Below are 19,174 nucleotides of genomic sequence, written 5' to 3'. Positions count from 1 at the left end.
GGAATTAAAAAGACGGGCTTACCCGAATAGTAGAAAATGCTAACAAACTTACCAACGGAATTGTACACTTATATATCAACGACCTTAAACTATGTTATATTTATAAATTATAAAATAATGTCCGTCTATTTGTAAGATTTAAATTGATGTATATGTATTTTATATAATATTTATCTGTAAAATTATTGTTGTTAAATGTTCTAAAGATGGACAATTTACAAAACTTATATCTTTGATGTTTATGAGTGGATCAAAAAATTGCTGTTGACTGTCTATGAAATAAAGTTTTTGTACATAAAACACTAAGTGCGTATTTTATTTTTATAAACATCCTGTCAATACTTGATATTAATTGAATTAAAATTAATAACCAATCACAAAATACAGTACAATTTTAGTAACTTTTTACCCGTTTATTTGAATTTAGAACTTTATATTTACAGTTTTAGGACAGTTTTACTGCAGCGCGGCGTTGCGGTCGCGCGCTATAGTTTTTATTGATTGCCATCTATCTGTCCCCACATACTAGTAGAGTTGGGTAGGACATGACATAAAAAAGAGTTTGTAAGAGTAGCCTCTTTTTAGCATTGAGCCGGTACAACGTCCTACTTCAAATGAGGCGAGGCGTAGTGGGGCTCGGCGCTTCAATGCGTATCTTACAGTATTTTGTAATGATAACCCTCAAAATATTTCCCTCTCGCTCGCGACTCGAAACGCAGTAATGTAATATCCATTGTAAAATAACGTCCTACTGTAATTTGTAGCATGCGGTTCTCTACCTCACTGTCCTCGTCCTACAGTTTACCTGAGACGGAGAATAAGTAACGCGACTGCTGCGTCATAAAATTTGAAGTAGTACAATATATAATTTTGAGCCACTCTTACATTTTGACGTCATGTCCCGGACAAATGTACCGCCTCTTGTATGTCCTACTCAACATTACATACTAGCAAATAGGGTATACTAGCAAAAGGGTGCTACACGTCTCAAGGACCTTTTATTAAAATCGGTTGGACATAATATTAGTAGAAAATAATATGAAATATAAAATCCTTTACACTCGTACGTCTCTATTCGACTTTTGTGTACGACGATATAAATTTTTCACCCCCTTATTCATAGATGTAATTTATCTAAGGACAGAGCAAACCTGTGATAACAAGTCTGTTTCTCAGTGCTGACGGCATGGCACCCTTCGCAGTGCGTAGACATAGGGCCGTTGTGATTGGCTAATATTGAGATACAACTTGTGTCTAGTTGGCGGTCAGATAAACAAAGCTCAACAAACAGCAAGCTGTCTGATAAACAAAGCTGAGAAACGGACTTGTTATCACAGCAGTTCTTAGATAAATAACGTCTATAAATAAGGGGGTCAGTCTTTACTTTTCTTACACGACCTGCAATGGCGGCTTATACAAACACACCGGACTGTTGAGTGAGCGCTTTAGGCGCTCGCAACTCCTGAAAATTATGCGACCATGCCGAGGGCAACCCACTTACGCGTTACGAACCTCGGCTCAGAACGATCACTAGCGATGAGACATTAACGATGATGGATACGCGTAGTCGTAGCGAACTAGCAATCGAACCACGAAACGCAGGCCGGAACTATTAAAAGGGTCAGGGGAACAAAAAAATGGTGGTAAGTAACTTCAGTAGTAACTGCGGTCTGGTGGAGGATAACTTTATTTTATTTTTATTAATCACTATATCTAAAAAATAGTAGAGCTGTCCTTACGCCTAATAGAATGCAGCCCTTCCTACCAGTCGTGGGAATAAATTATACTAGAAGTTTACAGCCTAATCGCTGCAAATATTGTAAGTCATAGCTCCAGTAGCAGCCTGTCAGGATGGCAAACAAGACATGCACCCGGACCAGCACGCTTAGGCGAATCACCTTCTTTTGATTATGCCCTGTTACCATGTAAAATGCATTTTATTTTAAGCATATTAAAATGCATTGTTATAGTAAAATGTTATCACAGTGATAAAACAATTGTATGTAATGGTGTTTTGGATATTATACCAATTTGGGAGGATTTAATTATTTACATACATCTATTTACTAAGACCACAATGGGAAAATACTGCAAAACACCAGCCTAGCTTTATGTGCACAAGTTAACATACTATAAGTTTTAGAACAAAATGAACTCAATTCTACAATCTCATAATAAATTAATATGCCATTCTATATTACATATATATTTCTAAATAGAGTTTTTAACATTAGATTAATACATTATTTGTTTATAATTATCAACTAATCTAACTATCATTATTGCAATATTCTATTTCTTATATCACTTATTCAACATTTAATGTCAATTTTCAACATCTGAGTCATTTTCTCAGTCCCCGCAATCTTAGTTCCATCTCTAAATATGCTTTCATAGATGGATCGTCAACCATTTTCAATATTTTTTCACTTATCTCTGGATTAGCATTTTGCATTTTATTCGCTAGAGCTTCTGCCCACACTATAAACACGCAATTGGAACAACCCGATTGGCAGCATGCTGTTGGTGGGTTGTCTATGGAGGCCTAAAAAAAAAATGAAAACTTAAAGGCTGTGAAAAAATTTAGTTCTATACTTATGGTATTCAACTCACTACTGTCGAGACTATTGTGTAGTTATCTCATTGTTTTAATTTCATAAAAGTTTCTATGTTATATCACTTGACTGGCACAGTATTTTAATGGCTGCTGCATTTAACAATTTCTTGATCATTTATGTTAAATAGGAGATAAACCACTACAATTTTACATAGAGTGATACAACACAAAATAACCTCTATTTACATCTATACGCAAACAAATCCTTGAAAATTTGTAATCAGCTGTAAATTTATGCTATGTAGCTTATTTAGTAATTTTCATTACTTATTAACGTAAAAAATTGCATGAAGATTACATAATTTGTAGAGCTTACATCTTTGGCTATCCTCTCCAATTCTTTTTCTTTTTCGTCTTCTGTGTTTTGACATTGTATGGTAGTAGTACATTGTTTTATTTGAGAACTATTCAGCCTTTTTATGGCATTGAATGTGTACCTTGTCTTCTGCAAAGAATAAAATTAATAACTTAGTTTCAATAACAGTTTTATAACATAGGTAATTACAAAATTACGTACAAACATGATTTGTGCATTTTATTTCATTTTTAACAAATGGCACTTTATTTAGATACAACTAAAACTTATAACCAGAGACCAATAAACTAGACTTATAACTGAGTCAAATTTTATTTGTTTACAAAAGTACGAACTGACGTTTATTTTTATTTTTTTTATTATTTCCACAGAGAACCGCCTAAGGTCAAAGACCGTGCTGCCATGTCAAGCATTAAGTGGCTAGGAAGGCCTATCGGCCTGCCGCAACGCAGATTCCATTCTAATCTTTCTTTTATCATATTATTATGCCGAAGCCACACATAGCAAAAATATTCAGGGGGTGGACACTTAGAACATTTTGTGTAATGATGAATGATTATATATCTTAATGCTGTTACATAGAGTTTAGTTTTGGTTGACAAAAGGACGTCTCATCGTAACATCTTGTACCAACATAATAATCCAATAAATTTTGAAAGTATGTTGGCTACCATGATAGTTGATAATTTGTCGCCATTATTGACGGTAGATTTGTCATTGTTGAAGTTTATTTGCAAAAAAATTGTATTATTGCGATTATGTTCAATAATAAGTTATGTTTTATGCCGAATACGTTGAGTTGAGCTAGCTTTTCCGTTTCGTGTATATTTCTTCTTGAAGGAATTTGTGTAGTGTGTGTTACGAGATAGTGATTCTTATTATTCCGAGATGTTGACTCTAATTCTGTTTACATTTGTGTAGTTTATTGATTTTGTGTGCGAGAATGGGGAAAAGAATTAATGCGTATAAAAAAATGTGAGGTTTGTGGCATACAAAAGTACCCAAAGTCAAACATATTTATGGCTAAGTATCCACTTGATCTACACCGGTAACAGAAAATTTATATTATGATTTAAAACATTACATAAAAGTGATGTGTATTTAATTCAAATTTACAACCTCAGGTAGTCGTTGAAGAGAATACTTTAGATTATGGAGTTTCAATTCTATGCTTAGTAACTTAATCAAAAAGGCACGTGTGAAATCTATGAATTTGCCCTTGCAATAATTGTATCATAGTAATTGTTGATTAGACGGAAAAAGATCATATCTGTAAGGTATAAAATTTTTCAATTTCCATATAAAATTGGAAATAAATAACGGAAAACTGGAGTGTTATGAATTTTTAAGTAGGAGACCTAAACATTATACAATTTATACATAAGAAATTCACGTGATAATATTGTGTATTTTCTAATTAAATAAAGGGAATTATTAAAAATTGTGGACGTTTTATTTTTAATATTCTAAATTCAATCATAATTTTTCCAGTGTAAGATTTATGGTCAGTAATTTTTATCGATATAAAGCTGTCGATACAAAATTATCGATAATATCGATTAAATAAGGAACGTTCCTAGAAACGAGCAGATTTATAGTAAGTTGGCAGCCTTGCGTATCATTTTTCTGCGTAATGTTGGTACAAAATGTAATTCTACTGGGCTCACGTATGTGTGCGTGAGCTCAAATTCAATGTACTAAGTGCCGCCTCTTCTTACGTAGTATATTACTTACTCTATGAAAATATTTGAACACTTGTTTGAACTCATGTTTGGCACGGGTACTTGCGTATTTGTGCAAAGTTTGTGTCAAATGTTTGCGTATTTGGCATTCAGTATCGGTTTTTCAACCCTCAGAACAAGAACAAGCATTGTCATTGTTCTGAGTTTCAACCACACATCAAAGCGTTCAAAGTTATCGAGTTGCTTGAAGGAGAACCGATTATATTATGGAAACCTAAAAGTAAAAGACATAAAAATTAAAATTTGGTCAGTGTCTGTAAATGTGTTTAAATGTGTGGCAAAGTGTTTGTTCAAATATTTGTCTCTGTATTGCGCCGGCATTATGATGAGTAGGCAATACTTGCCTATTTTTTTCGCATATAATTCCGTTTACTATGGCCCTGGCCTCCATTGCACTTCGGCCAAAATATTGTGAGTGAACATGCGCTGTATGCTGACTTTTCGATGAAATGAAATGATATGATTTATTTGAATCTGTAAAATGTTATACATTATTTAGATTCTGTCAATATTAACTCTACCACCAGTTTGGAAAGCAGTTTTCACCAGAGAAGAACGGGCAAGAAACTCTGGTGTTGCTCTTTTCAATCAGTTTAGGATAAAGACTACAGTACATGATAAAGTGAGAAGAGAAAAAAGTTTAGAGCAGTTCATTTCTAGGCTCGTGAAATAAGGAATAAATTAATTTAAATTTTTATATGACTGCACAACCCTCTCAGGAATCATGAAATTTCTCTTTTATCTTTATAAGTATTTCCTCCTAGCACCTCTAACAATTAGAAATTGTAAGCGAAATGGGCAGAACAGTCCATACAAGCAGCACCTGTTCAAGAGTTTGACGCATGTGCCAGCCATCGGCCTCCTCAACCATATTGTAGGGAAGCGGCCGACCCGTCACACGACGCCGCCGCAGGTACAGACAGTTAAAGAGTATTTCATACCGAAGCCGCTTACAGTTACATTAGAAATAAAGAGAAAGAAAAATATATATATCTCGATCAAGTGACATGATTCCAAATGACGTGACGATGACGTGAGGACGTAAATACTAGGCCCTGCTAAAAGACTGAAAGATACTCGAATATCTGCTGAGTGACAATAAATCTCCCAACAACATATTGGCCACACCTATTGTCCACAACCATTGGTAGTTGCTATATATATAAGTAATAATATGCTATCCAATATAATATTATATTCGTTACAGTAGGTATGTATTATATAGGCTGACATATTGTTGCTGGCGTTGTTGTTTATAATTTCCTGTAATTTTATTTATTTTTGTATATGTTAAGCTCTTATGTAAGAAGGAACAGTCGTTTGAATAAATCATTGGGACCCGGGCCGCTGTGCGCTGCAGTGTTGCCAGGGCCCTTGAGTCGTAAGTTACGTTTCGTTTCCTGAAAAGTTACATTTTTGCTGCAAAAGTTACATTATTGTTTTTTTTAATTTACGCGTTTTTGGGCAAGCATTTTTGTAACTGCGAAACCGCGGGAACTCGCGAAGTAGGAAATGTGCGCGCGCACACTCAAGCAAAATCAAGTTTTAATATATGCAAGATACGTTTCATATTCTCATGGCGAGCCATCTCTGAGTGTGATATGGAGTGAAATACTTTTTAAACCCGCCAGTTTTAGGCATGTTCAATTTGGATGCGTTGAATAGAAATGCGTTCGTAAACTGTTTACAATAAAAATGTTGTATTACAAATCTCGTTGTTCTCAAAAATTACGAAAATTGCCTTAAATATAAAAATTACTTACATGTTACGCGAGGTGGTCAAAAGTAACGAAAAATGTAAGAAATGTAACCTTCTGGCAACACTGGTGCGCTGCTTAGTGCTTCTAGTGTTGCCGACTTAGTGGATGTGACCAAAGAAAAAATACACGATTTTTAGAATTTCACGAAAATATAATATAATGATTCGCTTGAAAGATATTCTGTGAAAAATGAATTATATGTATTGTTCTTGTCAAGTTCCAAGTCAATCTGTTCAGCGTTGTTTTTCATTCGTTTTTCCCTCAGAGTTTTTCCCCACTTATTTAAACATAAGGAGAAATAGTGCTATATTTGAAAATTGAAAGGTAGATTAGGTATTGTCAAAATAGGAACAGGTATGTACTGCCTAGTATCGTAAAATATCTAACCTAGTACAATATGTTCTAAATACGACTTATCTCTAGTCGCAATATTCTCTAAAATAGCTCGTTAAGTAGATATTTTAGTATCAACTATCTAGACACTATATTTTTAATTAATTAACTCGTTAATAATATAATAATATTTTTGCTTTTAAGGCAAAACAGTTCTGTTTCACAATTTTTTTTAGTATAGATTTGCAGACAGTAATACGAGTGATACCTATTACAAATAGTTTTTTTGCGCATAACGTAGACGTCTATCTCTTTCTTTTGTATCAAAAACAATAAGGAGTCGATACAGCCGTGAATGATCATAGACGATCTGTGAATAAATTATTTTTTAGGGTTCGATGACCGCCCGGAAGCATTTTGTCCGTCATTTTTGATCTATAGATTTTAGAAATCGTTAATTTTTTTGGAAATTTTATCTTTATTTTGGTGTACGTCACAAATACCTGTAAGAATTAGTTTAAAGTATTCGTAATTTCTTCGTTTTGTATCAGCCATCAACGCTTTGTCGTCAAAACGTAAGTAATTTTTTTGTGTATGCAGTGTCTCGATGATATGCTCCGGCGTTATTGAGCAGCAGTGACGAAGCCGCTAATTTTTCTTGCTTACTGGTATATAATTATAAAGGTCAATATTACGTTTTGTTTTACGAATATTTAGTACCTATAAAAACCATTACGTGTTTGTCCTCTTCCAAGTTTATTATCTTTGGGCGGTTCCATTATCCGGACGAGATATTTTCACAAGTATTAAAGTATGTCCTTGCTGACAAATTTCGACAAACTTGAATTTATCGCCAATTGAAATCACATAAGGAGATAAAGGGCGTACGTCACGTAAAACTATTGATCTATGTCGTTTAGACTTGAGCCGTTGTAATACACGTAATAAAGTATAGGTTATGAATAGTATGAATCATTGCAGTGTCTTTTTAATGCATGTATTGAATATGTAATTTTCTTGTTATATATCAATTGCGTACGGTGGTACACTCAAGTCGCAGTTTCGCTTAGTGTATTATTAGTACACTGGCAATACAGAGATAAGCACGAACTTTAATATAAATCTTATCTCAGTGCCTTTTTCCTGCGTGTATAAACATTTAATGTACAAGTATCAGTGAAGTGTTTGTAAATTGAATTCAGTTATATTTAGAGAAACTTGTCTACTCCAGATAAAACATGTCTGGTGATCCAGAAGTAGCACACACCCTGAAGAAGATACTGAGGAGGAAGAAATCAAGTCGTCATACAAACCTCCTCCGGAGAAGACTATTGAGGAGATCCTTGCAGCGGATCAGGAAGATGAGTCATTAAGAAAGTACAAAGAGGCATTGCTCGGGCAGGCGCAGGCAGGAACTGTTGTTGTTGGTAAGAATTTGTTACACTTGTTTATATTAAGAAAGCTTTCTGTAATGTGGATGGCATACTGCTGGTATGCAATTTGTGATATGGGAACTTGAATTTGAATTTTGAAAGCTACAAGTGCAAGAATGGTTAGTTAAATTTAATATAATTTTGTTGTCTACATCTCTTAATGTAACATTTAAATTTTCTTATTCTTTCATCTTCCTATTATTATACAAGGAGTATGTATCACATTTAAGCTAATTGTAATAGTTGATCATCTACTTGCCCATCACCCATTGAATTCGCCCTCACGTTTTTGTATTATTAAACTATATGAGTTACATAAGTTTCATGATTTTTTACTGAGTTTAAATAATATCACAATACTTATTAATATATTTGTACATTAAATAACAAATATAATAATTATTTAAAATTATTCTAAAGTTCTATATTTGTTTTATGTTATGGAAATTATCTACATAATAACAAACACATTGCTTATTCATCAAGTAAACATGTGCATGTATGGGTAATAAAATGCCTTTATATGGAAAAACATGTTAATTGAAACATTGATTCAAGAAAACTCTTTATTTCTTTTTTTATAATAATTATTTTAAAATAATATGCATTGCTAGTTTGAATCAATACTTTTTCTAATTCCATCCAATAAATGATCACTTAACTATGTACTTAGGTGGTTAGATTTTAAAATTAGATGATTGTTGGATTTTCATAGTTATGATTACTATAGTTTTAATTAGTTAATCGGTTGCATTTGGTATATTCATGGAATATGTGTATAAAATTATTAGTATATTACAGACTAAACTTATCCTTAATTATATAAAGATAGCCTGTGATTTCTTAAAAAAAAAATTACAATGATAATGCAGCACGTAAGTGTGTTTGAATGAAAAACAAATGAATGTTCATCATTATCTTGGTGAGGACATGATGTGAAACACTTTGACTCATAGGGCCGATAACATTGACAGCTACAGAATATTATGTTTATTCAGTATTTAATAGCCTGAAATACTTCAGAAACATAATATATTTAGTATCAATATTGGAACTGAAAAAAGGTGACTATTTACTTTATCTTTTAATAGTAACTAGACTGAGACATAACCATGAAGAAGGTATGTAGGTATATGGTAGACGGGTTTTTGAGAATCCCTAGACATTTATCATTTGAATCTTGTTTACTAGCAAGGTAGAATATATTTGAGTACTTTTTTTAAACATTGTTTAAAACAAGAGACATTCTTGTTGGTAGTAAGCAACTTGCTTGTAGCAAGTATTAGCCATTTATAAATGATTATAAACCAGTTCATGTTTTAGTGTAATCAACACATTACTTATTAAACAAACAGTATAGGTGATTCTTCTCTTAATGTTTACAATAAATTCTTCTCAGATCCAAGTGATGAACGCAAGGTGATAGTGAAGAAGCTTGCGTTGTGCGTCACTGGACGCGACGACGTCGAGCTTGATCTGTCTGGGGACCTCACTGATCTCAAAAAACAGGTAATATATCCATTTAAAAGTTACAGAAAATTATTGTTTATGTTCTGACAAGGATCTAGAACAAATATATTTTTTTTAATATATTTCTATAGTACTGAGATTTCATTGTGACTGCAATCGCTAGTTACAATTTAAACATTAGTTAAATGGGAGTGTGGCTCGTCAATCTTCATTGTGTTGCAAAATGCAGGATAGTGGCCGCTTGGTCTTAGTAATTTAATCTAAACTGTGACTTCCATGCTTCTATAGAATCCTATAGCCATTTAATGTCATTAATATAAAAAAAAGAAAGCACTTAATTTTTAAATTTTACTTACCTTTTAAAGACTCAAATTGTATGCAATTTTGGTCTGACGTGTGCGCGGGAGGAATCAATAAACGTGTTTACCATATTTTGCATGGGTGAAAGTTGGAACAGTTTGTAAAAAAAGTGTGTATGCAACCACAGCAAAATACTACAATAGGAAAAAATTGCAAACATAGGAAAATTTTGAATAAATTCTTGGCCTTTTTATTGTGGTAAAATTACAATCAGACATCAGTAATCTGTGCCAAAGTTTTTCTTTTTTAAATATCCGGTGATACGAACAAATACAGAAAGAATATATTTTTTAGAAGTAAAATACTTCTGAATTAATATCGGTGATACGAACAAATACAGAAAGAATATATTGTCTTAGAGTAAAATATTTTTGAATCAATACGATCATGATGCACCTAATTATTCGCATAAATCTCTTCTCATGCAGAACTGTCGCGTCTACAGGGAGATATATTTAGTCGGTTCAACAGTCGAGTTTCATTCACCGCGTTGTTTCGTGTAACAAGCAATAAAACTATTTCTCATTAAAGAACGCCACCGGGACACAACTGCACCGACAGATTTATTGCGTGGGCCGGTGTTTTCTCAATGCGTGTATAGATAGATGTGTACGACGAATGATTTGGCCCCGATTATGATTTGCACTTCATACACATTTCGTCACATGATATGGATGAATTTTCTGGATGGTGATTGGTGTTATAGTTTCAGTGTTTTATTACCTTAAATGCATAATGAAATTAGGTATATTACATAAATGTAGTAAAAGAAAGAAACTTTTCTTTATTCCTAGTATATTTTTCATTTATACTTATGCGAAGTAATAATTTGTTTATTAAAAAAGGATTATTCTAATATTACAAAATTGAACTATTTATTAGGTAAAATATACATTATCACAAATGTGTCTAAAAATGTCTACCAATGTGATAGACACAGCCTAAAATTATGTAAATTTTTCAAGTCGTCGAACCCCATTAATTATTTCCCACTAATATTAAATGTCAGTCTGTGTAACTGGTTGCGTTTCCTAGTCATGAATTCTCATTATAATATTAAACTCAGTAATATTAAAATATGTCACAGCGTTTGGTACTAATCAAGTTATAGATTTGGATGAAATTTATCACGCTTATAGACTATACCCTAGGTTACCCTATTTAAAAACCTATTTTAAAAAGAGTCTTAGAATTTCGGATCAAGATTTTTCCTTAATGTATTTGGATGAAATTTGTCACACTTACAGACTATTCCCTAAATTACCATAGGGCATTTAAAAAACCTATTTAAAAAAAGAAGCTTTAAGAATTTCGGAACCAGAGTTTCACGTTGATACAACTGTGATCAGAATGCAGTATATTATTAAACGAGATACGAGTTCCGATAGTGATGTTGTATGTGCGTCGTAAACATTACGTCCTTCAGTTGTTGATCATCAAGCCGACAGGTGCACAACGGTTCCGTCTGTTACCCCATAATTCGGCTCGCAATTAGAGTATGATATGAGAGCCGGCTTGGCAATCCTCCAGGTCGGCTTAGTACATGACTTTTGATTGGAATAATCTCCAGTGTCCAAAGCATTTCGCGGTTTGATTGGCGCGCGATACTTTGACGTACCTGTTCATTGGTGATATATATTTGACGTGGGATACACGTGGAAGGAAAATTAAATTGCGACCTTAATGGTGTTGACCCATCTGCTTAAGATTATTCATGACGTATGATACTATAAATTACCGTGCGCTTTAATGGTGAAGGAAAACATCTTGGGGAACCTACATACAATAGAATAAAAAAAAAAGAATTTCGAAGGTATGTGAAGCTAGGCCGGCGTGGTGTAATAAGGCCCATACCATCTCAGTAGTAGAGGAGGCCCGTGACCAACATTGGGCAGTATGCATATAGTATAGGACTGGTATTATTTATTATGCTACATAGTACTTCACCCAAAAAATATCTTTCGACTCGAAGGCTAGTGCAATTTGATTTGGATTATTGGGAATTTACTCCCATTTCATTATAGCTTACTTATTCATATTAATAGTTAACGTATTGTGTTGATTGTGAATGTATGCCCGAGTCTTAGGGAAGAATTAGTTTGCTTTGCATAAACATCAAATGAACAGGAAAAAGTATACATTATCTCATTTCAAATAGTGTTAGAGTCTATGTTGTGTTACTTTTATTAATATAACTGCAAACGCACCGTTGTAGAATGTTATTTATATTTAGTTTTTTTATTGGTCTTAACACAGATTGACACGTTTAATTAACACTCATAAAAGGAAAATTCTTATACGTTGAGATATAAATTACCAATTACGTATAAAATATACCGTGTTATTATATCATTGCGGCCAATTGCAATGATAAATCAGGACAGAGAATATAACAAACAAACAGAGACAGGCAGGAAGTACAAAATTTGTTCTTTCATTAAATCAGTCCAATACATCGTCAACTCGGCGGAGAACGTTCAATGTTCATTGAGGATCTTACTATTTTATCATTGTGCGATTATATTTTCACCTAGCATTGGCGATTTTTTGAAATTTCATATGTGCTCTTACGGCTTTTGGTCACGAGCAGTCGGCAGAGATGTGACGAGACAATATTGTATTTTCTCAATAACTTATTTTGCGCATGATCCGCCCGCGTTAAAAAGTGTTTTCGGGATAAAAACAAAGCAAAACATACAAAAAACAAACAAAGCCTCCTATTACTTTATTAGTTCCAGAGATTTACCCCATACAAACAATCAAACTCACAAACTTTTCTTTATAATATATGTATAGATGAAGACTGATAACAGTTAATGTTTGTTTCAATCTTGATCACCTTTTGTTTTTTTTTATACCGAATGTAATCATGCTATTTGTCAAATGTAGACGCGGCATTAGCCACGTGGGCCGTTACAAATGTCAGCAAACACTTGTGTTCAGTTTGCGGATGATGTAAATACCACATGCAGCGTCTACCTGGCCTTTATGAAATTTGTTACGCGCACACACGTTGTCAAATGCATGGATGCGTAATGTTCCGCGCCCACTCGCGCGAGTCATCGGTGTAAACATATTTACTATTAGTGTGCACGGTGTAACAATGTCTTTTAATAGATGTTTATTTGTGTTATTTTCCGGATTTAGAGTAGTATCTATGGTCTATTTATGTTTTATAAAAATGTTAATAAAATCGTTTGTGATTTAATAATAATTTTGATTATGTTTTAACTTTTGACACACTATTCTTTTTGCACTTCCGTGTTCTCATTTATGAGATTGATTTCCGTTCTATTCAAGAAACTAATTTTAAATAGATTTTAGGATTATAGGAACGCAAACTTAAGTTTTGGGTTACTAATATTCGTATAAAAATCAGAAACTTGCTCAGTACTATATCTAGTCATGATAAATCATAAATACAGACACTTATTCAAATGCATAGTAATTTCCCAGCCCAGTTAATACTCAACTAATTAAATATATTTACTAAACTCCGATGTTTCTAAAACAACGCTAAAAACATGCGAGATAGTTTTTTATCATATTACAAGAGGAAAGGAGGATCGACTCGTGTGATAAGAGGTTATCGTTGCCAGCCGTCACTTGCAGCACAAGAGCTAAATTACGTGTTTTCAGCTCTATTATTTCTTTTGAAAGAATTATTTTACAATGTTGTCGGATTTACACTTCTTTACTATAGGCTATTCAGGTAGGCCAGGACCGAAAATAAATGCTCCTACTTTAAAATACGTAGTCCCCTAGGCTGTAGCCTTTTGACAAATCCAACCCTGCATTTGAAATTCTGTTTTGAAATCGAGTAGAATGTAGATAAAATCTTACGTAAATAAGAATTATTAACTCGTGTCAAATAAAAGCACTGTTTTTTTTTACAATTTGGGTGCATACTTGTTTTATATCTAATTTCTAAGACGATTTATAATGTCAGTCCATTCCACAGGCCACTGTAAACATGGAAAATATAGGTACCGATGACATAGGGTATAATTTAGAACATACAAAATAGTAACAATAGTGAACTTTGCTATGAAATAAAAGGAACGTCATTTTCAAACATTTGCTATTGGTAATGATCTTAATACAGATTTCAATTATTAGGATTTTGCCTGCGACTGAGAAAGTTGTTCCGAGATAAATACTTTTCTGGCCTAAAACGTTGCCTATAGCACTCGGGAGTAATGTAGCTTCCTATTAGGGAAAAAAAATCAGAATCGGTTCAGTCGTTCTTGAGATTAGCCCGTTTTATACAAACAAACTCTTCAGCTTTATATATTAGTATAGATTATATCTGAAGTTTGATGTTCAAAGATCACGATAACTCAGCTCTCAAGTGTTCCTCTAATCGTGAATTTACGCAACATTAGTTGCTCGTTGCGTAGTCATGATCGCTAACACATAATGCTATAATTCTCCTCTAAAAGGATAAATTAAGATGTTTTGAAAATAGAACGTAAATATTACATATGCCGTCAATTTATGAAAGAAGGATTAATCATTGAATAAAATTTATATTGAAATGAGGTTTAATAGCCATTGGTTGCAAGTTTAATAAATTAATAATTTTATCTAAATAAAAGAGTTTATTTCTTATATTTTATGCAATATAAGTAAGTTGCCTTTTTGGGATTTGTAAAATACAATAATTAAATGAAGTAAATGATAAATGGGTAGATATTTATTTATAATTATAATCATATTATGAAGCAATTGTACTGATTAGCGATCAGACAGAAGTTATCACATTGCATTCGCATCTAAATCCATTACTAATTAATAATAATTATACTGTTTCACTGCCAATATATTAACAAAATGATTATTTTATATTTCAGGTGTTTGTGATAAAGGAGGGCGTTCAGTACAGGATAAGGATCGACTTTATCGTACAGCGCGAGATCGTCCACGGGCTCAAGTACGTCCAGAAGACGTACCGGCTTGGCGTTCCAGGTGATTATAACCTTTATTTATACGAAAGTAGGGGTTAAAAGATTGCAGATAGATAATGATAAATTCAAAGAGTTGATTTTTGTTGAAGTCAAAATAATTAGAATTATTGTAAAACTTTGATTACAGACTGATAAAATTATAATATTCTGGTATTTCACTACTCAGTTTTCACACTGATAACTAATAATAGCATTTTGAGAAATCCGTTAGAATATTGTTTTTCCGATATATTATCAATAAACGATCCCAAACTTAATAATATTATTAAAGCCGATCCCGAGAATAAACTAATTAAAACCAAGTCGTTTGTAAGCATTTCAAAAAACTATTCAGGGCCCTGATTCTGTATGATAGTGTAAACGCGTAACGCGGCCGTGTCATGTTATCTTCGAGAAATGTGTGTGGAATGGTATTCTGTAAGCCAAATTTCTATAGTCCTAAACATGATGGGTTGTGTTACGTGCTTGTTACGCACTGTCAAAATAACGTGCGGGATAGAGAATAAGGCCCCTGGACCTTTAAAAAATGTGAATAAACACGGCACAAGTGTCCACGTCTTTTTTTTGTTATTGGTCGAAAAACTATGACGTGACTTCGTATCTTGACAAACCACAAGCATTATAATCAAAAGAACACGCACCACGGTGTCGTGTTTGTTCTGTTACATTGTAGCCGAACTGTTTGGTTCATTTGCGCGATCGTTGCCAAAAAAACCTATTGGTATCTTTTAATACAATCTCCGGTTAGATTAGACTTAGTGTCATATGTTATATTATTTTCCGTATATTGTGTAAACTTTAGTACGATGAGGGCTCATGAATTTTATGTTCCTTTGATCAAAAGAATTCATTGTGACATGAAACTTTACGCGATTATATAGCAATTAGTAAGCAATACCTTAATAATGCTTTGGTCTATCATTCTGTGTTTAAAATGAGATGATAATGTTCTAAACGAGGCGGATTCTTTTTTTAGTCAAAATATAGTGAAGTAGATAGTACGCCTTCAATTGGAGTCACATTTGAGATTTTCCACTCAGTGTTCGCGATATTTCAAAATTTACTTATTATGAAAGACTAAGCTAATTATATTTTAAATTGTGACTTTCCTGTTCTAAGTTAATTATAAAACTCATACAAAATGTATATTACAATACTTATTTATCATTCTTTTTATTATTTTCCTTAATTAGAATTGAGTTTTGCAATATAAATTAATAAATAATACAACAATAATGTAATAAGATTATTATGACTATATCTAATATTGTATTGTGTTTTTCCACGCATACGCGGACAGTGCCTGGTACGTAAATTAGTATTCAGAAGCTAACACAACTTATTCCATATATTGTGCACGTATGTCTGTCTATATGTAGCGTGTATTGTATGCAACATCACATTAACACAATTCAACAATCGTATACAATAACTGAGGCCACGTAGAGGTGTATCAACAAGGGGAAGTTGTCCCTATTTGGTTTGACACTTTGTAATTATTTCAATGTCGGGTAAAAGTAAAATGTTCTTTATTTATATTTGTAATATGATATATTTTCCTATAACTGAATGTGGAAACGGTTTGTCTGATGCCAAGCGTCACTAATGCCCATAAACAGTGTCAAACAGAACGCTGCTAACTTATAATTCCGGGCTGAAGATAAGATGCTTTTCTACAATCATTAGCCCTAATATAAAACAAAAAAATGTATAACATGTTCAATCGATAATTCTATCGCTAGGATCATTTCCATATATATTTTTTTTCTTTCTGTTTGCCTTAACGATTGTAGGAAATTATCTTATCTACAGCACGTGAACTGCAAGGCTCTGCACGCCACTGGCCTGCGCTTGTCTAGTTGCATTGTCATATACTGGCGTCAATATACTTCAAACCCGAATTCAGCAATGCATCTATGCAATTTACGATAAATGATCTCAATGTGGCCTGTATTCACCAATTATAATTATTTTAAAGTGCAATTGATGTTTAAAATTATAGTAGCAATCAAGTAAATTTTTCATAATCTACCACCAATGTATTAAGATTATTACCGTGTGTTATTCGCCATAGTACTAAGTATAGATCATTTCATTCACGAAGACGCGCCCCACCACCTTTAGAGCGAGGGTGTTGCGGGGTGTCATGGGATAATGGGATTGATCCAGTAACTTTCCCCGACGCTATCTATCGTAGTGTGCGTGTGCACTTATGCTGATTACACACACTAATCGATCAGAGAAAGTAATAAGGCGCGTCTTAGTAGATGAAATGATATATATTTATTGCATTTGTTCGAAGCTGTTTCCAAACATTTAGTTGGTTTTACTGATATTTTGTCTAAAACACGGTATTATTACCTTTGTAACACGGTAATTCTCAATTTACACATGTAGACACTGTTTTTACACAATTTAATTAAAACGATAATTAAAGAAAAAAAACGCACATTTCACATAACTGGTGCTGTAACCCACCAGATCAATAAGTTACCTATGAAGGAATTTTTAATATTTCCTAAAGCTTTTCGCATGATTGTCATTGATGTTGTAATCCTAAAACTTATTTAGTAATTTATGTATAAAGGAGTTTTTTTTTATATTTCCCCAAGCTCCTCACAAGATTTTCATATTCGTTATAAGAAAAAATATATTTCAATTATGGCGGTCAAAGTTACATTAATTTAGTTATAGGCAGAAATTAATAATTGCTAAAAATATTGATAAAAGTGTGTCGATAGTTTCCTTATGTCTTTTTGTATAGGGCACATGAATACACTGCACTTATTTTACTGATGGACTTAATTCATGTGTCCACATCCTTCAGCTCCTGGAGATGTATTAGTACCCTAACTCCAAAATTGATTCTTCCAACTAGTGACTTTGGATATTAAACCTTATGTATACCTATTTAGATATTACCCAAAAACGTTAACATTGTAGCTTTTATCAGTTATAAACATTTTCACCTCGTATCACTTAGCAAGACGGTAGATGTCATAGACCAGTGAAACAGAGATGAAAATGTTAATTGGTGATAAGGAGTAATTTACATTTGACATTTGAGCCTTGTCACATTGTTTTATTTAAATATTTTATCAAATAAGAAATGATGGATCAGAAATTAATATCTCTTAAGCGCCGTATTATCAAGTGATAAAATTATGTAATTTGATAAAAAATGAGAATCAGATTCTTTGTTGTATTTTCAGATTTCAATAACGTACTTGTTGATTGTGACAGGGCTCAAACTTGATTTCACTCACTTTAATAACCAATAATTCATTTCAGTGGACAAAATGACCCACATGGTGGGCTCCTACCCCCCCAAGACGGAGATCCAGTCGTACACCTCCAGAGGACGCTCCCTCAGGGCTCATGGCGAGGGGCTCTTACACCGTCAACAGCCTTTTCACCGACGACGACAAGAATATCCATCTCCAATGGGAATGGTCTTTCGAAATCAAGAAGGATTGAAAGATTAAAATAGCTCGGCTAGCAGACAGACTGGGTTGATGTAACGATGTATAATTTGCGTATTAACTTTTACTGTCTGTGCCATAGGGATTTCAATTTTAATTCACCTACATTATAGAATGTATCGAGTCAAACGCACAGATTTCGTATTTTTACTCCGCGTCCAATCCAGTTGTCGTGAACTGCGTGCGAAGTAAATATACGTCCAAATTAGATTGTATTTAATCGCTGATAATATGTGGATGCATGGATTGTGCAATGCTCATCAACACTAGCTTTAAGTGATTCGGAATTAAATTGGCTTTCACACTTATTCTAATTTTACTTTGATTTTCCTTACACTATCAAAAAGTACTTTGATTATGGAAATTTGTATTTCAATTCTAAGTCTTCACCATTTAGGTTTTATTTTTCTTGTTATCGATAAAAGACAGAAAACGCCGAGCGTTGTATAACCATTTGTTTATGAAATATTAATAGGTTTTTACATTATTTGGTGGTTATTAACGATAATTTAAAATTATAGAGGATTGTCATTGATGGCAGTGTTTAGTATTAATGTGTGATTTTCTTTAAGTACATGAATTTTAACGTCCACATATTGTCAAGCGGATTTCACATTTCGTTAGTATTACCCATATTATACATTTAAAAATAATTATTGTGATTATATACCATGTGAAATTACTTATATTTGCA

At 33.1% G+C, this 19,174-nt stretch overlaps 1 protein-coding gene and 1 pseudogene across 1 annotated transcript; one reads left to right on the top strand and one right to left on the bottom strand.

Annotated features, from left to right (window-relative positions):
* Positions 1 to 2,169: 2,169 nt before the first annotated feature.
* LOC115441562 (oxidoreductase-like domain-containing protein 1) lies at positions 2,170 to 3,184 on the bottom strand. The gene is made up of 3 exons (XM_030166390.2): positions 3,135 to 3,184; positions 2,934 to 3,062; positions 2,170 to 2,545 (listed from the first exon to the last, which is right to left on the bottom strand). The coding sequence occupies exons 1-3, from the start codon at positions 3,138 to 3,140 to the stop codon at positions 2,345 to 2,347; spliced, it is 336 nt and encodes a 111-aa protein (XP_030022250.1). The 5' UTR covers positions 3,141 to 3,184; the 3' UTR covers positions 2,170 to 2,344.
* A 4,528-nt stretch (positions 3,185 to 7,712) lies between these two features.
* On the top strand, positions 7,713 to 18,908 carry LOC119188500 (annotated as a pseudogene).
* The last annotated feature ends 266 nt before the right edge of the window (positions 18,909 to 19,174 follow it).

This window comes from Manduca sexta, unplaced genomic scaffold, assembly GCF_014839805.1.
Source record: "Manduca sexta isolate Smith_Timp_Sample1 unplaced genomic scaffold, JHU_Msex_v1.0 HiC_scaffold_2756, whole genome shotgun sequence".
NCBI classification, from domain to species: Eukaryota; Metazoa; Arthropoda; class Insecta; order Lepidoptera; family Sphingidae; genus Manduca; species Manduca sexta.
Note: the sequence above shows the minus strand (reverse complement) of the source record. Positions and strands in the feature narration are given on the sequence as shown.

Excerpts from the sequence above, each read along its gene's own strand:
- LOC115441562 (XM_030166390.2), bottom strand. Across the intron at positions 2,546-2,933 it reads TGGAGAGGATAGCCAAAGAT|GCCTCCATAGACAACCCACC; the intron begins GTAAGCTCTACA and ends TTTTTTTTTTAG.